Raw genomic sequence first — 22,068 nt, 5'->3', positions numbered from 1 at the left:
TTAAGACTGCATTAAGATTATGTTTTTAAACAGTCGCACAAGTGAAATTTCAGGGTCTTATTCTGAGGGACTGTGTTTCAGCAATCTGGAAGTTGATAAGCAGAACAGGAGGAAATTTTAGCTTGGCTGGAAAGCACCAATAGAAAATTTTCTGTATTTGTTTCCAAACCAAAATGTCATAAATTGAATAGCAAAATTAACATTGAAGGACAGCAACTGTCTCCAGTTGGTGCAAGAATGGAATAAGGAATAGTACAGTAAATCTAAAGGTGCCTTACTTTAAATGTCTCTCCTTATGTTCAGTAGATTTTTGAAGGATTTTTTTTTTTAACTTTCACAGGATTTATGGAACACTTTAGTACATTCTGTAAGAAGTATGAACCTCTTGAAGTATCCTTTAGTATACTTTTTTTAGCTATTATATAATTAAAATTATATTGTGTGGTCTTCTATTTACTTACTTATGGTGAATTTCTTTTATTCTTTTGTAGATAAGGAATAGTCCTGAAACAACAGTCTCTGTTGTGGAAGAAGAGAAAGAGACTCCAGCTGCAGCTGCTACCAAAAAAGTGAGTTTGTTCAGATTCAGGGGAGGAAAAAGTATATTAAAAAGTTGTAGTTAAACTACTTCAGACTTGCATCATGGTCATAGAACAACAGAGAAATAAAGTTGTCACTTCTTACTGTTTTTACTTAGAGTGTGATATCATTACAACATTTCATCTCGTATAGCAGGCAGGTTGTTGAGAAATGGTTGGGATCTCCATTGATGAATTATGTACAATTCTAGCTGTCTCTTTTTTTTCTTTTTCCTGTTCAGAAGCTACCAAGTGGTAACAAAAAACGACACAAGTGTTTTCCATCCTGTATGTCTTAAAAATGTAACGCCTTTCTCTACTTCTTTTGTGTTGCCCAGGAAGATCCATTTGATGCTGAATCTCATCCATTGCCTGATTTAGTTTCTGAAGCCAGCTTAGAGTTCTTCCAGTCTGACCCTTTTGTTGGCAGTAAGTAAACTTCTCTCTCTAAGACCAGATTTGCAGAAACAGGTCTTGTATGAACACCTCAGACTAACCTTCACCTTGGAACTGCTCTTTATGGAATAAATGTGAAGGTGTTTGAGTGGCAGGAGTATGGAGCCAATAGCATGACAAAAATGGAAATGAGAGTTCCAGTGTGTTTCTCCTTCTTTCACCTGGACTTTCTAATTAGCTGTGAAAATTGTACCTTTCCCTCACCACTCTCCTGAGCACCTCTCATACCTCCCAACCCCCTGCAACATGCTGCAGAGATCCACAAACAGATCAACAGAGAGAGTTCAGGGAGCTGTGGTGCAGGGAGGGTGTGGGTGGTGGAAAATGAATGGCTGTGTCCTACTTTTGGTGAGTTTAGCACTCAGAAAGGGGTAATGTGGAACTGCACCATCTGTTTGTCTTGTGGAAGTGCTATGCTGTATTTTAAGAACTTGCCACTTCAGAATGCTGTTGCTCTGATTTTTTTTTTATGTTGGAGGAAGTGATCTGTCTATATGGAGCCACTTGGAGAAGGGGAGTGAATTTGGATTAACTGCTGAAGCAGATGTTTTCAGCATGAATATGATTTAACGTGTTTTCAGAATCAACACGGTCTGATCAATTTAGTTCATACCACTTCAAAAGGAAAATAAGCTAAATTTGTTTCAGATCACTTGATTTCTGGAAGAATATCAGTGCAGTTTTAATACTTGTAATGAATAAATTAGCTTAATTTAAAACAGATTGAATGTTTCTGTGTAGACACTGCTTGATTTTTATTTATGTTGAAGTGGTCCTATTTAAAGCACATGACCAGAGGAGAAAGATATGTCTGTTAGTAGCCAACCTTTAAGCTTCATGTGCTCAGTATGTTCAGGGGTAGATACTTACAGCTAAGAAACAGTACATCTACATCTCTTAGATGTAGATGAGGCAGAAAAACTGGTGCTTTTGGCACCATGCATCCAGTACAGAACTGAACACTTAGGAGCTACCATCCATGGCACCTGAGAGAATGAATGAAAATTGGGACAAAGCTATCAGTGGTTAGCCTGGATTGAAGTGGTGGCAGATTCTGCATAATGTGGGTGTTTACAGACAAAAGCCAGAAGAAGTGTATCTTTGAGATGGCTGCTTTTGTATGTGTTTCATGCTGGTAATGAGCTGCTTGATTAATATTTGCTTTGTCTAACACTAGCTCTTGTCATGCCACAGGAAATAGTGAAGTTATTCCTCTGCATGCGAGTTGTTTAATTTGTAGCTGTAGAAGTGAGTTTGTATTCAAAAGACTTGAACTGAGTATGTGCTTTATGACAGGTAACTTTTTTTTTTTTTAAATAAACAGGTGATCCCTTCAAAGATGACCCTTTTGGGAAAATTGGTAAGTAACTTTGTAACTTCTAAAGTGTTTGTTCTTCTAAGTGATTCATACCAGAAGAGTTTGTGAGGAAAAGTGTTGCTGCTTTCAGCTTAAAAAAGGTGGAAATGTCCCAGAAAAGTCACCGTAGGACAGACAGATATGTAGCAGTAGCAACTGGCCTCTTGTGTGGAAGCTTTTCACAGAGGCCCATTGCCAGTGAACTTCACTCTTGCAATTGGAGTATCCTTACTTGGGATTTAAGTCTGTGAAGGTGGTGAACACAAGGCCCCAAACTCCTGCTGCCTGTTTTGCAGGCGAAGAAGTAGGACTGTACATTCTTTTAAAGGCTCTCAACTTAGCCACTTTCTTTGGAACTAAATACTGAAAAAGGTAGGGAGTGTATTTAGACTGGCTGGATAGGCCATGCCATTGTGGTATTTGCTTGGTGCCAAAAGGCAAAATGGCCAGTAGGAAGGCTCTAGGAAAATAGTGGTTTGCACCAAGTGCCAAATAAGAAAACATCAATTGTGTTTGGGGGGTGAAGGAGAGTAGAATAGAGTTATGAGAAATTTTTGGTTCTATAAAATGTTTCACTTTTAGGGGGCTTGGTTAGAGAACCTTTATGCTTGGATGATTCTGGAACCAAACCACTGGCACCATCCAAAGTTTTCATGACATACAGAAGATGTTGGCTTGTCTAATATTTTTATCACAGAATACTAATTACCACAGAATCATTTAGGTTGGATAAGATCTTCAAGATCATCAAGTCCAACCATCAGCTCTACAATCCTGTGACCACTAAACCATCTCCCAAAGCACCATGAACACCTCCAGGGATTGTGCCTCTACCCCCTCCCTGGGCAGCCTGTTCCAATTCCTCACCACTCTTCCAGTGAAGAATTTTTTCCTGATATCCAATCTGAACCTCCCCTGGTGCAACTTGACCCCATTTCCTCTTATTCACAGCTGAATTTTGTACTTGAAAAATCTTTGGTCTTAAACGTGTTACCTTCTTGCAGTACGAAAAAAGCAATATCATCCTTAGTTCTTAAGGTGTCAAGCTGAGCAAAGCTAGCAGAAATGTTAATGAGATTTTTACTTTTTAGATCCCTTTGGTGGTGATCCCTTCAAAGGCTCAGATCCTTTTGCAGCTGACTGTTTTTTCAAACAATCCTCCAGTGATCCTTTTATGACTGCTGGCTCTGATCCATTTAGCACTGCAGACAACAGTAATAGTACCACAGTAAGTTTGGTAGCATACCTTTTACTTCCTTCTATATATGATTTGGACAAAATAACTCACTTTGTGCATTTGAACACACCTTAAAAAGTAGATATTCAGAAATCATATAGATAAAAGGTTACCTCTTACCCTGTGGCTCTGTCTTGTCTTTTTGTTTCGTATTTTCTAGAAATAGAACTAAAAATAAAAGCATTTTTTACATGTTTTCCAGTGTGGAGTTTCATTGCTCCACAGATCACGACATTTCAGAACGATGTGATAAGCTCAATTGGTAGCTGGTGGAAATTACTCAACATTAAAAGAAACCCAAGATTAATCTCACCAAATTATGCTAAGACACTTTCATTTTTGCCACCAAAGCTTATAGGATCAATAAGTATGTTCTAAATCTTATCTGACATCTGATGTGGTATGGGGTTTCCCCTCTGAAAAGTCAAGTTGTTTGGGTTTTGTTGTGTTTTTTTTTAAATAGGAGTCACTGAAGCCCTCTCATAAAGTGGAGTTTCTTATTGAATGTACCTCTTTCAGGTGTACTTAGGTGTACCTTTTAGCTGTTCACATTGAAACTGAGCAGTTATTGATTAGTCTTGAGCTAAGCTAGAGCTGGGTGTGAAACCTCTGATGTAGAACTTGATGAAGATGAAGTAATATTTAGTGCTGATAGACAAACAGTCTAAGAGGCTTGAAATTCTTACGTTGTAAGTTTGTCTCCATCCTTCTGCCATCTCCTTTCTTTCTCAATGCTGCTTCTGTTCTTGTCTTGCTGTATATAAAATGTGTACATGTATATAAAAATTAAATACATGTGTTGATTAGGAAGCAAGTTAAGTGGCTATAGATTGTGCCTGAGGTGAACCCACAACAGCCAAGATAGTGAGAAATCACTGCACCTAACAGTGATGTTCTTGCCCTTCCACATGGTGATCTGCAGATCTCAAGGTCATATTACACACCACAGCCCACACCTCCAACCTTAAAAAACTAGTTTTCTACACTCTTCAGTACTTACTCAACACACTGTCCTTTGCCAAGTTTTAATATTCTAATATAAGCAATTCTTGGTCATATTATAGTCTGATAATAAGAGAAGTACAAAAGAGGAGAGGGGGAGAAAGAGGCGGGTCAGAGCTGTGGTGTGGGATTAGCAGCTGATTCTTGTGAGATCTGATATTTCTCAACTGAAGTGAAGTTAGGCATTCAGCCTCAGTGCTTTATCACATCTTTATGCTGTTGATAGTTTGTATGTGTCTTCCTGAAGATGGCTCTGGTGGTAGAAATGTGAGTGGTAGATATTCTTACATTTTGTGTTACTGGTTGCAAAGTGTGTTTTGCACATACTGCACTTTTTTTTTTCTATCTTTTTAAATCATTAATCACTGTTCTGAGGAGGAGTTTCTGTTAGCAGCCTTGATTACTGATTCTGAAAAAAGCTACTTCCAAAATAGTTTAGGAGTTTTAAGATAAAATAAATTGTGTTTGTATTCTTAGAAGGAGGAATTGTTCAAACTGAAAACCAAATTTCTCTCCAATGTAATTTTTTTTATTTTAGACAGAGACATTGAAGAAGAATGACCCTTTTGCTCCTGGTGGAACAACTGTTACTACATCAAGTGACCTAGGTAAAAGTAGATTATACATGTCAGACTTCTTGGGTTTTCTTTTTATTTGCTTTTGCATATTTTTGTTTCTAGCCCTTTAACTGATTTTTGTGATGGAGCATTTTAGGGATTTCCTAAGTTTTCTGAAGTTTCCTACAAAGTATGACATAAGCTGCAGGTTTTGCAGGGGAGGTGTTCTTATAAAACAAAACTGTCTCATTACCTGTAGTGCCTATCACTGATGAGTGATTCTGCAACCATTTTCCTTTGCCTTACCTAAAACTGGTGAAATACCCTGATCTAAGTGCTTGGACTATATTAATGGTTTGTACTGCTTCCCATTAAGGGTTGTTTTTAGAGATTTCATGTTAATATCTCAGTAATATACAAGATAGCTTTGTACTACAAGAGATGTGGGATAGAATAACTTCTTCATCCAGAATTTTTACTCTTAAAATTTGCTCCTTTTGTTTTGCTCTGACACTCTCTCATGTGAGGGCTAAAGATGGTTTAGGGAAGACTATTACCCATTTTCCCATCTATCACTGTCAAGTGGTAATCCAAAACATGAATCCATGTGTGATTTCATATCATAAACCTGTTCAGCTTAATGGTAGGAAAAAAAAATGCTGTTTTCTAGAGATGCAGAAGTATTTGATAAAGACAGAGCACTTCTTGCTTTACAGTAGAACAGCAGTTTTTGCATATTTTGAGGCACATAAGAACTGCTGAGTTAGATTGAGATGATATGGGGTTTAGGTTCTCTATTCCACAAGTGGGCCTACATTCAGAAGTGAGCTCTTCTTCATGCTCATATATATACATTTGTGTAGGTATATTTGTGGCTATATGTACACAAACATACCTCTTTATACAGACATGTATCTCAGCAGAACATCCAGTATTATGGTTATTTGATCCTTTTAGTGAAATTTAACTTTTTCAATGTAAAATACCGCTATTTCTTTTGAATTACTTTCTGTTCAGAATTCTTATTCTTAATAGGTAGTTGACACTTAGACTTTTTGTGAAAGCTGCTTAACTTGAAGTGCCCACCTCATAAAATACTTCAATTTAATTAGTTGGTGCTGCAAAACATGTCGCACTTGCTTTGTTGTAGGATTTTTTTTTTTTTTTTGCTCTTTTATATAAAACTTTTAATTTCATTCTATTTGCTTGATTTGTGTGTATTTAGCTACTGACCCCTTTGCCTCTCTGTTTGGAAATGAATCCTTTGGAAGTGGCTTTGCTGACTTCAGCACACTGTCAAAGGTAATGTGAAGCTGCTGCCACTCACAAAATGCATGAACCTCTACAGTGACAAAAAATAGTTTCATCTCTCCACCAAGAGTTGTGTTAGTTTTGACACTACTAAAAATTTATCATAGCTGACATTTTAGGAAAAGAGTTCTTGATAGTAAATTGTTTTGCAGTTCACTGTGAAGAATGCAATGTAATATTTTTAGCTTTATACTTATTTTGTCTGTATTTGAAATGATATTAGAGCTATATTTTAAAATTTATTTAGTTTAACAACAGAAGTATTACTTTTGCATCTATAACTGAACTCAACTCTATATTGCTGTACATTCAATTTTTCTATATTTTAAATCTGGAGTTATGTGGATGATAAAAACAAAAGTAATTTCCTTTTTTCTTAGTCCAAGCTTTCAGTTCTAAATAAATATCCCATCATGGAAAAGAAGGGTAGGTATAGTAGAATTGCACTGAAAATGTTTGTTGCTGTTTTCTTTGTTGAAGGCCAACAATGAGGATCCCTTTAGTTCTTCCACATCAGGCTCTGTCAGCAGTGTGATCATAACTAAAAACTTATTTGAGGAACCACCAGCTAAAAATGAGGATGTTCCTCCTGCATTGCCCCCTAAAACAGGAACTCCCACAAGGCCCTGTCCACCACCACCTGGTAAGAGCTGATCCTGAGATGTTGTCAACAATTGGCTGCTTCAGTATTGGCAGTGGGACAGTAGTTCTGAGGGGACTGTGAAGTGTCTGAATACAGAATGAATGAGGAAGATGTGAATTAAGCCTGTGTCTCATCTCTTGGTTGTTATCTCAGAGTTAAATTTTGCATGGCTTTTGGGATCATAGCTTGTTTTTTGAAGAGAGAAAGGATTTAGAAAACAGAAAAAGAATTATTATGAACACTAGCAAGAAAAAAACATGGCTGCAAATTAAATCAATACTAATGTGATACATTGTGAATCTTCCATTAATTTGTGCTTAAAGTGAGAATCCAGTGTGTTTTATCCATTTTGAAACTTCTCATTTTAATGCAAAGTTAATTAAAAAGGGTTAAGTGACTCTCAGATTTTCAGACTAACTTTTTCCAGGTGGCCTTTCCAGAGGTCTGTAGTAGTAAACCTAGCTAAGCCAATGGAATAGTAATAAACCCAAGTTTCCTGTGTTGTTTTCTGTTCAGTGATGGCTGAGTCCTCTGGTCTACTCGTGGCACAAACCACTCTGCTTTCTAGAAAAGGCCACAATTATCAAAGATAACAACACCTTCTTGTGGTTGCAACAAGTCTGTGCTACAACAGACTCCTCATTCTCAATTTTTTTGCGCCTAGATTGGAAAATACATCACTGTTACTCCTTTCTAAGTCTGTCCTTTGTTTCATTTTCTTCATAAACTACTGCGTAATTTTTTTTACTCTTACACTATATGGATGAATCTTCAAGTGTTTTGGAAAACTGTAGCATGGAACTTAAACGTGTTCATCTTTTTTCCTCAAAAGAAGGGGACCACAGTAAATATAAGAGTGTTAATATAAATGTTCTGTTTAATTTCTAATGTTCATGTGAGATCTGGTTCATGCTCATCCCTTGCCAATAATCACTTTCATTGTAAATAACATTAAAACAGCTGACAAGTGATGATAATCTGAATGCTTGATAGTGTTTTCTTTTATGGTGGTCCCTATTTAAAACAAAAAAAAGGGATTTCTGATGTCATTTATGAGAGTAGCTGTGACATGGTTTACAGATCCACTTTTAGAATGCAAGCTTCTAGGGGGAGAACAGCAACATCTTTAGGTGACTAGAAAAAAACCTGCCTGTTTTGATTTGCACATATTAAAAATGACACCGTGGTCATCGTGATAACTAATCCAAATAAATTATTTTCCTAAGGGAAATAAAAATTTGAGATATTTCTGTGTGTTTGTTTTTAATTAGTCCCTTGATTCGATTCAAAACAAGGGAGTGCTTTTTCAAGGAAATGCTCCAAAATCTTGATTTGTTGCAGTGCTGGGAAGTGTGTAGAGGGCCTCTTTGCTTGCTTCTGACATCTGCTGCCTTTCTAGATACTGATAAGTACCTGTTTCATTATTTTTTGGCAGATTTGGAGATTGTGTATTTCATATTCTTACAATTATTAATCCTTCCCATGTAGAAATCAAGCCCCCTGGATGTCATTTGCAGCTGCTTCTCCCATACTTTTTGAGAAGTAGACATGCGTTATTTGCTAGTAATAGAACATCATCAGTGAATAAGAAGTATCATGGCAAAGTTATCTGAGAACTGTCTTAAGTAAATTACATTTTTTTAGGGGGGAGGGGTGTTCTCTAAATCTTTGCCAAACTAGAATCTCTCTTGGTCTATGAAAGAATTTTTAGACTAACTTGCAAGAGTGATACACGAAATAATAAGCACTTTGGTCTGATTCTGCAGTTTGAAATTGCAACAGAAGCAAGTTTTAAAATATGACCATTGTAAGTGTTGAACCACTTGAAGAACCTACTTAGTTGAGTTCAGGAACCTGCAATGAAACCTTTTCTGTAAGCAGTAACAATGAGGAGAATGGTGGTATGAAATCCAGCTTAACTGTTCTTGGAAGTACTTGGGTTAATGTCCTCCAGGGTGTTGAAAGCTGACTGGGGTTAAAATGAAAAAAGACAAGATAAGTAGGGGCTTGTACCTGATTCTGTTCTATCTGCAGCTACTTAGGCAACGTTTAATAGAACAGTTAAAGCTGTGATTGCTTGTTATCATGCTCCTTCATTCTGGTAGTTTAAAAACTACAGAAATTCTAGGTGTTAGCATAGTGAGAGGATATGGTGTTTTGAAGACTTACAAATAAATTTCTGGTCTCTAAATGAAATTCTGTGAACTTGATTCAAACAAATAGTAAAAGAGCCTTTCTGGAATTATCATGGACAGTTGATAAGCAGAAGGAAAAAATACTGTACTGTTAGAATAGGGAATACTCTTAGAAATTCTTTTTCCAAAATACTTAATTGGTATGTAACTGTGTTCTCGAAGCATTATCAGATGTGTTCCTTTTTACCTGATTACTGTTAAATAAACTATGGACCATACCCTCATTTTTAAAATTGGCGACCCTTCCTCTGAAGTCATTGCAACTCCACTAGTTTACTAGAAGTGGTTGCATTCCAAGGAGCTATTGAATTTGTTTTTCTTTTTTAAACTATTTTTGGCATGTTTGTTACCTGCTATCTTAAATTTATTTTAAATTCATTTTAATCTAAGGGAAAAGACCTATCAATCAAATAGACTCTTCAGATTCCTTTAAACCGAGCGATCCATTTCAGCCTTTCCCCACCCTAGACATTCCCAAAGAACAAGAAGCAGATCTATTCTGTGATCCATTTGCTCCTACCAGCATCAGTAAAGAGACTGACCCCAACAATTTTGCAAACTTCAGTACTGTGAGTAAACACTTTTTACATTTGTTTCAGTGTAATGACAGCTTTGAATTGTTCACACTGAAGTCTTCAGTCTAATTTAAAAATATTAAAACATATCCCAAGTACAAAAGGGATACTGCTTCCAGTTAAACCAGTATTTCAAATCAGGTTACTGCTGAGGCTGTCCTAAAGCAAAATACTGCAAAATGTTGTAGTTAATGTTTAAATGGCACTGTTTTTGTGAGTTTTTTTCATGGAGGCCTCCTAGCTTTTAGAAGATAGGACTTCCAAAATATCTGTGTTCTAGGGATTATCCATTTTGTCAGAGCATGCAGCAGATTTCAATTATCTATAACAAGGACACTGATAACTATCCAATTAAAAGGTGTGATTTTAATTTAGCTGTCACTGAACTGTTTGGTTATCATTTCAGTGTTCTGAAATACTGATAAACAGCCTCATCACTGTGTATGTTAATGAAATATAAGTTGGTGAGTTTTGAGTGGCTGGTCAATTCCAGCCTTATGTACAATAAAGTCAAAAGTAGTGAGTGTCTCTTTATAACCAAAATCCATTTCATAGAAGTCGTGGTGTCCAAGCAGTAGAAGCAAATCTAAAGGTTTGTGCATGCCTATGTTTTTATTTTTCTTTTTGAGCTTTTGCAAGTAGGAGTTTTGAAGGGCATCTCACTTTAAAGCTTGATACTTGTTAAATGCAATTTGCATTTACAGTATCTTGACCATACTGCATTTTTAATTTTCAGGCCTAATAAACCATGTGCTTGATTGAAGTAAACTTGAGGATTGACAGGCTCTCAAAATTGACTTGCACTGGTTGATGTGTCTTGTAGCATGATAATTTCTGAAATGCTGTTATTTTTACCACTGTTACTAGTTAGAGGGACTGAGAAGCCAGTTTGAAGGAGACAGTGTGAAATGTGGAGGAGAAAGCAAAAATGTTAATTACTTTATGAAGGAAAAAGTATTCTTTTCCAGGTTCAATTACTGAAAATACTAAGTAAGCTATTGAGAAAACTCAAGCTTTTCTATAGGTATTTCCCAAAGAAGCAGCTCAAAGCAGAAACTAGCTGGAGTGGGTTATGACAACCCTTTCAGACTTAACATTGGGACATTCATCAAGACATGGGCTTCACCTACCTCTTGGCTTTTCTGCATGCTGACTAGAAACAAACATAAGCACAATCTTTTGTATTTTATTTGAGATAATATCCTTAACTGTCTCTCATTTATAATTGTAGCACCACAGAAATTTTGTTCACGTTCTGTTCACATCAGTGTACATGGAAAAAATCTGTTATTTTTTTCTGTAGTACCACAATGATAATTTTTTTTTTTTATATTGCTGCTAGGCTTCTAACTGTACAGTTACCTTATTATTTTGCTGTTTCTTGGCAGAAGTCTTTTCCATTTGCAGAATTAAAATCAGTCATTCTACAGCTAATTTTTGCAGTCATTGTCACCTGGAAAAATCATCCCTAATGAAAGTAGGGTAAATTAGGATGCCCGACAGTGTGGATAGGAATGTATTTTGCAAACTGTTTTCCTGATTTATTAAAATGTTTTCTTGTATAGGCTGTTTCTAACCCAAAATAATTTGAATTTAAATTATAGCACTTTCTGCACAGTAACTGTTTTGAAACTTAGTACCGAATTTTGAAGCGTGGCATATTCCATAAAAATGCATCAATTGGATGGTTTCTATGCAGTTCTTAATAGTTTAACCTTAGACTGTAAGATCATCTTAATACTGTATTAAAATTAAAAAGCAAGTAATATTTGAAGACTAGAATGTGTACACTTTTAAAAAAACTGTAATTGTCTCTTAAACCAAGGTTATAATTGTATTATTAATCTGGTTTATTTTGTCTTTTAAAAATGCAGTATTCTACTGAGGAAGACATGATTGAATGGGCTAAGAGGGAAAGTGAGAGAGAAGAGAAAGAGAGATTGGCAAGACTAAAACAACAAGAGCAAGAAGACTTGGAACTGGCTATTGCACTCAGTAAATCTGAAATATCAGAAGCATGAAGTTTAGAATAAGTCTTATGACAACTGTTTGTCCCTTTTCCTGAATACCTAACCTATTTAAATGTTAATCAGAAGATACATATATACAAGAAACTATGAAAGGTTTTAAATTTCTGAAAGTGGTATGAATGTTCCTGCTAAATTCAATCCTTTTGGTTATTGTTTGAATAACTGTTAAGTTTCTCTCACGTTTTCAGAAGAACAAAGTACTTTTCCCAGCTGTAAGCAAATCAGTTTAAAATGCAGGTAGTGAGATTGTAGTTTGACTGTAATCTGTCAGCAGTTGGTAATTGAGCATAAAGTGAACCTAACAATTATTCTGCCATGGCTGACTGCTCCCATCAAACAGTTAGTCACTGGAAACCTTTCATCCTTCTTAAGAGATTTTGGTAATGCCAGAGTTGTGGAGTGCTTCATTTTCTATGTATGCATATAGATTTTTCTCTTCATTGAAGATTCTGCATTTGGATCTGAAAAAAAACAAACACAACAATCTTCATGGAGTCTTAAGTCAGAAAGAGTGTGTCTTTCTGAAACTAGTACTTTTCTTGCATGGTCACAGGTTTTAAGACAGACCTGTTGTTTTGTTTTATAAAGCAGTTAGGTTGAAGATTCATGTGCATTTGCTGTTGGCCAAGAGGACTGTCAAATTAGAGACCCCACTGCTATTTGAGCCACTTTTGCCTGTGAAATATGCAGCTGAACTGGCAAGTTCAATTTGAAAGAGGATTGAGACTAGAAAGAAAAAACAGGTAGTCTGATTTATTATTTTTTTTTTTAACCACAGTTGTTTCCTGTAATGTAATTTATTGAATGCCAACTGATAGTTGCACCTTAAACTGAATGATTTCTTTATGGTCACTGAGTCAGAGTAGGATTGATAGAATGTTAAATGAAAATAACTTAATGAAAATAACTTATTGTTCATTTTGAAATAACTATTCTGGAGAATCGGTTTCATTAAAATAATTCCAAAAAGAATAACCTTTTGCCCTATCTAAGAAGAGTGGATGTCAGCAGCATAAACATCAAGAGATTTTTTTTCTTTTTTCTTGCACTTTTGACCTGTGGTATTTCTATTCAGGAGATTGAAGTGTTTTAACACACAGCACTGGGGGGAAGGGGGAGAACTCAGCCATGCTTCAGTATATTTAAGCTCTTCCCATTACCTATCAATGCTGCTGTTGCACGATTTTGAGGGTAGTTTTCAATTTTTCAGGAAAAAGAAGTAACCTGACTGGGATGTTTTTTATTTTTGCACTGGGAAATGAGCATTTAAACATCTGCTCAACAAAAGTAACTTAAAATTTTGCAAGTATTAAATACTTATAACTTATCTATACATCTTTGTAATGAGTGTACACTAATCTTGCAAATCATATGCTTAACTGGATTACATAGTTTCTTATCTTTTGTTAAAAATGTATGCTCAGTGGACCAACACAATGTTATATGTATATATTATATATATATATTCCTGCTTTCCTTTACGGAATTTAAAGTTTTGAGTCATTTGATGTTACATTTCATGTTACTGACTCTGACTATAGTACTTTTATTCAGACTACCAACAAACCACTGCTGTGAGCTAAATGGCATTACTTTATTACTTTATCCCACCTGTTTGGGTGGGATTAGCCTCTATTTATAGACTTCCATTTTGTTTAAAAATTCTAACAATAGCCTGTAATTATGAAGAAATAAAGTTTAAGTACATAAGTATGAACTCTGCCTATTTTTTCAAAAGGTGCTGTGAGCTGTAAAGCAACATATAAATGTAATGCAAAGAATATAAAATGTTCCAGTTGTAATCTCATGAGAGTGGGTTAATTTTCACAGAAGGCAGTTTCCTCAATATTGAGGTTACCTGAAGCTCACAGTAATACCTCAGCTGTCACTTGCTTCATTAGGAGTTGTGGCAGCTTCAGAGAAAACACAGGCTACTCTTGGCCAAGGGTTTTTGCCCACAAAAGGGTTGCAGAGCCCAAATGTTTAGATACTTAAGATGTATCTATGAGGATATGTAAGCATCCTCTACTGGCTGTTGTCAGCATACAAGGCATAAGAAATCTTTAGTTTGACCCAGCATGTATGATTCTTATAAATGTGTCTTTCAGCATCTCTGCTGTATGTGAAGGTGTCAAGTGCTTGGTCAGAGGTTCAGGAGTTCAGCAACCATTTACACGTGTCTTTGATCCTTTTGTTACAGAAGTGCCAGGTTTTATTACACTCACCTAAGGGGACACAAATCTCCTTGTCTATTTTCCCTTACTGGGACATCAGTTGGATTAAGCAACCTAGTATCTTCATTAATTATATCAGGTTCACACATATTGTTGGGACTATTTTAAACCTCCTGTGGACTGTCCTGTTTTGTTTTTTTTTTCCAAGTCCCCTGTCAAGTTTCCAGCTTGGACACTCTTAGCCTCTCACTGTGCTGCTTTCAACCCTCTCTCTCCCCTCCAAGTTGTGTGCAGTCCATTTAGCTCTTTATCATGAAACTGAAGATGGTTGCTAATCATCTTAAATAATTTGATACCCTCTTTTCACCTTCTTTCTCTAACTTCCTATACTATGAAGTTCTGCCACGTGAAAGTTTCTGTTGCATTCACAGAATACCATTGCACTCAAAAGACTGAAGATCTAATGTTTAGCAGATGAATTGGCCACTTGACAGTTACATTTCCAATGCAATTATCTGAAGCAACTGGAAACTGTATTGGAATAATGTACTGGGGATCCATGTTGTTTGTTCTATCACTGTGAAATGTTGACAAGGAATAAAATGGAAATAAAGGTGCTTATTTAATGCCTGATATACCAGGTTGACTGGAACTGAGTTCTTTAGAAAGCTGTCTGCTTTAGCAGAGTGGACTCTAAGCCAGGAGACTTGATGTGACAGAGAATACCAGCCCTTCCGCTTAATACTTAAAAGCTGTTGTTATACCTCAGTATTGGGCTTACCAGTTTATTTGGTTTACATGGATTTCCTTGCCATCCTTTGCCACCTGCTGTATGTCACCTCTTCACAGAAATAGCATCCAGCTGTTGGAACTGTCTTGCCTACTGTTGTTTCCCCACTTGCTTCTCAAATGCGTCATTTAGCTATTTAAATTGACTGTTTCAGAATTTGAAGATTTAGCAAAATTGGAACTTCAGTATTGTAATGTTTTAGTCATGCTTTAGCCTGAATCTTCAAGGTGATTTTGTCAGATAACAAGCCATCAGGTCTAAGTCAATAATATCCCGAAACAGAAGTTATTTTCATCCACAGTCTGGTTAAAGAAACATGAATAGCAAAAAACCCCACATAAATAATACCACCTGCATTGCTATTCCTTGCTCAGAATACTTAAGAATTCTTGTTGTGCTAAAATTGAGAGATCTACAGCTGCTGGGACTTTATATCTTAAACTGAAACAAGAAGCATTACCTTTTAAAGCTAGGTGAAAGAGGGGAAAAATGCTGCATTGTTTGGATGTGTATTTAAGAGGTCAGGGTGTTGTTTCTAGTTATCTCTTGCTGATGTGTTAAGTGATTTTGGACAAACCACTTCTTAATGCTAATCTGTTTCCTGTTTTCTAAAGGACAATGAGTCTGATAGTGTGTTTCATAACTGCTGTAATTTAGAAAGACAATCTTGTGCAGAGTAAAATGAATTTTATCCCATTCTACTTCTTTGTATCCTATAGGTAGGAGGGATGTTTTCTCTATTAGCAAGAGCAGCCAATTGCCGTTCAGGACTATACAAATAACTGAAGATAAAAATGCTGCTTGGAACAATATATTTTCTTGAGGATTTAGATTGCTGATAATGCAGGGTGAAATTTTTAACTTTGGGTGTCTGTCACAGCTGGCATTGTCCAGCAAGAGATCCTTGTTGCACTGTCTGCAAACTGTCAGATTTTTCAGGTTTGTATCTGACAGTGTCCAAGGATTTTTTAAGGATTCATCCTGATCCACTCACGCTGATTTTGTGTGGGGACAGATTCAATATTTATTCTGTTAAGACTGTCAGATACTAAAAGCACAAAACCTTCTATTTACAAACAAAACAATATGCCCAGGAGAACAAGTGATTAAAATGGCAGTAAAGCTAATGATGCAAATTTGCCCAGTTTTAGCTTTTTCAACTTTGTCCCTGCAACATCGAATTTCTAAAAGCTGTGATAAACAATTTTAGAGCATATTATGGGGTTGTTATTAATAAAAATGTTATTTAGGTTAAATGTGACTTGCTATTGAATATGGGCTGTGTCTAAAGTGCAGAACTACATGGGAAGCCTCTCCATTATGAAGGTTGTGAGCTGGAATGTAGAACCTTCACAATTCAAACTAAATGTATGTGGCAGGTATTTTATGCTGTGAGTTTGCATCTGTACCAAAATACCTCTGTAAAGGTGCTTGTCACTCGTCTTTACTTCTGTCATTGATCTAAAATGTTTGATCTAGCTAAGACAATAATGAATTTTTGCCTGTTGTCAGACTAAAGAATCCGGCTCAAATTGATCACACACAATCTCTTCAATTGTCTTAGCTTCTCTCTTGAAACAGCTGCACCCTGTGCACTGGAGTATCAGGCAGCCTGTCACCTACCTCTCCTACACAGCACGAACCACATTGTTGGCGTTCAGCTAATAAATTCTTTCTTTTATTAACCTTATACATCCACTGTTCTCATTAATGTGCCCATTGTTTCTTTATGTCAACCAAGTCCTTCTGTTTGTCCTGCCACTCCCTCGGCCAGGTGCACCTTTGCCTTCTTTCCCCCTGTGCCTTCCCTTCCACAAACTCCTTAATCTCTTCTGATCCCTCTAACCCTGAAGCTGCATGATTTGATAGGATTAGATTCACGGCCAAGTTAAACAATTTATTCTTTCCCGTATTGCGTATCTTTGTAATTTCAATCGGTTCAGCTTTATTTTTAACTCTGCATTTTCAATAAGTCGTTCATAAACGGGTACATCTGAAAGGTGAGCACTCTGGGTGTGCCTTTTCTACCGCTGACCGACCATTAGGGTTGGGGCAGAGGGCAGACCCCGGCGGACGCTTTCTTGGGAGCAGGCTCGAGGAGACTGCTGCCTGCTTCCAGACTTGGTCAAACGCGAATTACATCTTCCTCCCGGTTTGGGTTGGGTTGGGTTTTTTGCTGTTCTTTCTTTTTTTTCCCCTCGAGAGGGATTAATCAGGCATGGTTTCCGCTCAGGTGGGGGCGAGCCTGGCCCCCGGCCTCCTCCCCGCCGCCTCGCACAGCCGCTGCAGCTTCACCCCCCCGGGCAGCGGCCCCGCGCCCCGCTCCAGCCCCCAGGGGCCCGTCCCCCCTCTCGGGGAGGGTTTATCGCCCGGGGCCGGGCCGGGCCGGGCCGCGCTGCCAGCGGCGGGGCGGGCGCTGCCGCAGCCGCTCACCTGAGGGGCGGCCCCTCGGCCCGGCCCTGCCCGAACATGCGCCGAGGCCCCGGCGCTGCTGCCGCCGGTTCACACCATGCGAGGCGGCTGCGGCTGCCGTCCGCGCCGGGAAGCACCAGCAGCAGCAGCCACAGCAGCAGCAGCGCCGGCCCGAGGCTCCGGCCTCCCTGCACGCAGCTCCTGGAGCCCGGGACGCCCTTCGCGACGCCTCCATGGAGCCCCGCGCGGCGCAGAGCGGGAGCGGCGGCGCCCGGTACGGGGCTGAGGCGGGCGGGGGCCCGGGCGTTACCTCAGGCCGCGGGGCAGCGGCGGCTCTCCCGCCACGGGCAGCGCCCGCAGCCCCCGGCCGGGCGGCTGGGCTGCCCCCCGCCAGCAGCACTGCCTCTCCCGAGGCTTCGGGAGGGCTCCGTCCCGGGGGGTAGCGGGGGCCCGCGGTGGCGGCACAGCCGTCCCGGTGCCGGCCGGAGCGCAGGGTCTGGCTGCAGGAGGGCAGAGCAGGCTGCCCCGGCGGAGAGGGGCGAGCACGGCTGGTCGCCCGGGTAAGCAGCCCGCCTTGGCCCCACGCCGTACATCGAGGTCGTTACCTTTCTGAATGAGTGCGGACGGGCCGTGGGGAGTCGGTGGCTCCTGCCCTTCCCGTCCCCTCTCCGGGCTCGGGGCCGGATCCCCGGAGCGGGCCCGCCCGCCTCAGCTCTGGGCGAGCCGCTCTCTCCGCCTGTGTGTCCTCTTACCCACCTGAACCCAGCCCCCGAGCGGGCAGAAACTGGTTTTGGCACTTTCAGGGGTGCTATTTTGTTTCTTGTCTTTCCTTGGACAACAGCATTGTCTTGATCCCGTTACACACTTGTGCTGCAGCCCTTCGGTAGTTAAATACAAGTTAACTTTGGTCTTCAAAGTGGTGTTTTAAGAGTGGTTGTCACCTCTCAGAAGTCTACGGAAGAGTGTGGAAGACCCAAGTCCTTGAGCAGCTGTTTGCACAGCTTGGAACAGGCCTTGACAGTGAAACGCTGGCGCTAATTACGCTGTAACCCAATGCCTTCATGGCCGCCCTTAGGAGCAGCCTGCAGGTGGATAACTTCCCTTTCTCCTTTCCACGTGTGCACTCCCACTGCCCCTAAAATACATAAACTTCCATTGTGTGCGTGTGAGGGAGTTGTTTCTTCACCAGCTGAATCAGTGTGCAAATAGCATTCTTACCCAGTGATGATGACAGCTTGCATTTCAGACATGGCTGCCTTAAAGGCCTGTTTGTGGATTCCCTATTTGACATAGAACTTGAGATAATCTGCTTTATAATCTATGCAGGAGTAGAAGCTTCTAAGAGTGCAGTCGTTTGAGCGGTCAGGAAACCATTTCTTTGCTTAGAAGAGTGGTACAGGGTCCCTTAATGGCTCTTTGTGACATGCTAGAAGTGGTGTTTTGCTCGGTGCTTGCCCTGTGTCTTAATGTTGAAAATAGCAAACATCAGCCCAAGATTTTAAATTGGTCTGGAGAAACCATGACAGAAAGCATTTCCTGGAATCTAGATTAGATAAGATACACAGCAGTGCTCATTTTTGATGGCATCTGTATTAACATTTGAGTTACTACAGAGTGGAGGTAGCTGGTCTAGTGACAGTGGAAGCAGCGAAGTCCCATAGGATTAAAAAATACGGAGTCTCTTAGCCCAGTTAATGATCAGAATTATGTGTATTAGTGTTTGTAATAGCCTTGTACATTTTTGTTGCCGCACTTTCCCTTGATATCCCTATAATGGATCAACAATTTTTAAATTTTCCTTTTACCCTCTGGAGTGGGAAGGTGGGGCAAACGTTTGCAGCAGTGATTTTAGATGACATCTCTATAGGACCTCCCAGTCCTGTGTTTGCCTTGGCAATGGTAGCAGCAAAGGCTTAGTGATTGCTATTGTGATGCACTGCACATCAGTGACTTACCAGGGCACAGAAGAATGTCTGCAAAAATGTTCAGAAGCAGGAAGGAGTTTGATTAATTTTGCTAGATTGGACAGATTGTCCCAGATACTTGCTGAGGGTGCTGGAGAACCTTGGTGTTGAGTCCTGGTCAACTTTCTGTGGCTCTGTCTCCTGGAACCAGCTTTCATATTTCAGTGTGTCATTGCACCGGGATATAAAGTACTGCAGATGTTTTGGGTACTGGACTACAAAGTGCTGAAAACATATCTGTCAGGATTTTTGCTATTTTGTCTTTTATTATTACTATTTCCTTACTGTAGTTCACATTTTACTTAAAATACTCCTTTAAAATCCTAGTGAAGCTCCTAGAAAATGTTTTCGCATTGAGCTAGTGATGCCAGAAGGATCCCAGACTGTTCTACTTCTGAGTTCAGAATTAGCTTTTCTTGTTTTTAGTTTTTGGGTTTGTTTTTTTTTTTTGATGGTGGTTTGTTGGGGTTTTTTGCTGGTTTGGGTTTTTCTGTTGGCTTTGCTGGTTTTTTTTAATTTATTTGTTTGTGGGGATTTTGTTTCGTTTGGGATTTTTGTTTTTTTAAATCCTCAGGTATCCAGCCTAAGTTGTTTTTCCACTCTGAAATGGAGATAATCATAGCTGTTTCTTGAAACCATTATTCCTAAGAATAACTCTTCAAAATAGCTTTAGAAATACTGACTGCCAAGGCAGCTTGAAACTGGTACTTCTATTCTCCAGCATTAATTCAATAGGCAGGTTCAAGAGAGTTATAAAGGTGTACTGAAGGGCTATGCTTGAATTTAATTGGAGAGCCAGTGGCATTGTTATTGGTCAAGGTACTGTGAGGTATGTTTTCCACATGACTTCTGAGTTACGAAGTCAGTTTGTTGGAAGCTCTCACGGAAACATAATCTGAAATTTCATGTAAAGCAATGATTAAAAGCAAAGCAACTCTTTAGGAGAACATGAAGTACTGTTCAGCAATGGAATTTAAACAAAATCATGATTTTTTTTTTTGGAAGTTGCAATAAAACATATCACAGAGTAATTTATTTTTAAGATGTTTTGCATAGATTTAATGCAAAAAAAAAAACAACACCAAAAACCCAAACAAAACAAAATACCAAAATCAATAAACATTTCAGCTCAGATTAAGTACTGCTGGGAAATGCCTTTTGGGCCAAAATGTGTGTTTCATCCCCTCCATGTTCATCCTCGCCCTGAAGGCAGAAAGAAGTGTAGTGTATCTAAAAGTGCTCAACACCTTTGCAAGACAATGGTCTAGTGCAGCTGCTGTTGATTTCTCCTTAGTTTTAGTATGACCCGGTTTAGACCTTTAAAAATTGAGTGTTAGAAGTGTAGATTGACAGAGGCAATAGAACTAGGAGAAGTTAGAGGACTTGGACAGAAGTGCAAATGACGATGTATTGGAAGGTTACCTAAAGGCCTTAGAAATCTTAACAAGCCATAAAGGCAAGATATGAATTACATCTGTCCTTCAAAGTGACAAAGATTGTAGAGAATTTAAATTGAAAAAGAAGAGCTGTTAAAACTTACTAATCATCAGTACAGACTGATTTATGATGAAAGTTACTCTTAATTGCAGCGTTCTTGTAATTTTTTTTAATGCTGGATGTATTTGTTTTATCTTAATTTTGACCCTGTGTGAGCTAATTTCTGTGGACATTCCAATAGGTTATGGAGGTTCCAGGATGCTTGGGGTGATAATTTGCAGTTTGCCAGACTATGTTCTATCTGTTGCTTTTTGGTTTTTTCTTTCTTTCTCTTAGGTGCAGGCAGTTCTACTAACTGGGAATAATCACCCACAATGTGTGTGTAGCCCTCTGTGAGCAGTCATGGCAGTACAACACGGAAAGGGAGCTGCACAAATGACACCAACACGTTTTATTTGTCTGACCAAACCTATCTTAATGAATTTATTGCATTGTTTGCCCATTCAGATACAGGATGAGAACTATGAATGCAATGCAACCTAGATCCTGCTTGGTGCAAGTTAAACAGTGGTGGCACCAAGGGCAGAACACAAGTCTACTGATTCCCTGGACTTTGTTCTGCTCTCTTGGCTGTTTTGCCACAACTCTTTGTTTTGTGGGCTTTTGTTGAAACAGAACGGTCAAAAGCTTGAGTATCTTTAACAAAAGACCTTTGCTATCAAGAACTTGGTTTCAGAGCTGAGTTAACCTCAAAAATAAACTGTCATACTCCATGTACATCTTGAACTACTGACTAAGATCTCCTGAATTTTTAGAATTGCATCACTTTCGTGTCTCTACACAGAATATTTGGAGAACACGGATCTTGAAATCTTTCCAGTTGCTTTGTTGTTGTTAGAAGTAATGGCATTTCTGCTGCGCTGAGGAGTCTTAGTCACAGGCCAGAAACGTGTTCAAGAAGACAAAAAGAGAACTGCTGAGGTGTTACTAGCTTGGCACACAGAACAGGAAAGGATACAGTAGAACTAAATTTCTTGCATTAACTTATTTGCTTTTGAATTGCGAAGAAGTTTCTGTATTGTCTGAAAACTGAATAGTAACAATTTATTGGGAGAACTGCTTAATGCTTCTCCTTTTCATGGTAATGAGAGAGCCATTCATCTGAGATTATTTCTGATCTCATGTGGTTTTGGAAACGTTTGCGAAAGAGGAAAAGAATTTCCTAAGTGATGTGCGTTTTGTTTTCCTTGAATGTAGAGATATTTTCAGTCTGGGCTCAGAATGTTTGTAACCTGATGGTGCTCAAAGCAGTCATCTATTTAGGAAAGATGTGGTCATCAATTCAGGAAT

The 22,068-nt window shown here is 38.9% G+C and overlaps 2 protein-coding genes across 11 annotated transcripts in view; both read left to right on the top strand.

Annotated features, from left to right (window-relative positions):
• EPS15 (epidermal growth factor receptor pathway substrate 15) overlaps nt 1-16,595 on the top strand; it is a 67,815-nt gene extending 51,220 nt beyond the window's left edge. For 6 of the 9 annotated variants that reach the window (XM_051625194.1, XM_051625193.1, XM_051625191.1 and 3 more), the window contains 9 exons: nt 492-569; nt 917-1,007; nt 2,359-2,394; nt 3,483-3,619; nt 5,169-5,238; nt 6,413-6,489; nt 6,979-7,141; nt 9,727-9,905; nt 11,786-16,595. In XM_051625194.1, coding sequence (XP_051481154.1) covers nt 492-569; nt 917-1,007; nt 2,359-2,394; nt 3,483-3,619; nt 5,169-5,238; nt 6,413-6,489; nt 6,979-7,141; nt 9,727-9,905; nt 11,786-11,932 — 978 coding nt within the window. In that variant the 3' untranslated portion in view covers nt 11,933-16,595. Of the gene's footprint in view, nt 1-491; nt 570-916; nt 1,008-2,358; nt 2,395-3,482; nt 3,620-5,168; nt 5,239-6,412; nt 6,490-6,978; nt 7,142-8,482; nt 9,561-9,726; nt 9,906-11,785 lie in introns of those variants that run through there. The other 3 variants (XM_051625195.1, XM_051625198.1, XM_051625197.1) reach the window with 3 other exon arrangements.
• Nucleotides 16,596-17,441: 846 nt separating this feature from the next.
• TTC39A (tetratricopeptide repeat domain 39A) overlaps nt 17,442-22,068 on the top strand; it is a 44,068-nt gene continuing 39,441 nt past the window's right edge. For both annotated transcript variants that reach the window (XR_007890078.1, XM_051625411.1), the window contains exon 1: nt 17,442-17,591. Coding sequence is in view for 1 of the 2 variants with exons in the window: in XM_051625411.1 (XP_051481371.1) it covers nt 17,551-17,591 (41 nt within the window). In the remaining variant the exon portion in view is untranslated. The remainder of the gene's footprint in view (nt 17,592-22,068) is intronic.

Source organism: Apus apus, chromosome 7 (assembly GCF_020740795.1).
Source record: "Apus apus isolate bApuApu2 chromosome 7, bApuApu2.pri.cur, whole genome shotgun sequence".
Classification (NCBI taxonomy): Eukaryota; Metazoa; Chordata; class Aves; order Apodiformes; family Apodidae; genus Apus; species Apus apus.
The sequence above is the reverse complement of the archived record's forward strand: the minus strand, read 5'-3'. Positions and strand labels throughout refer to the sequence as shown.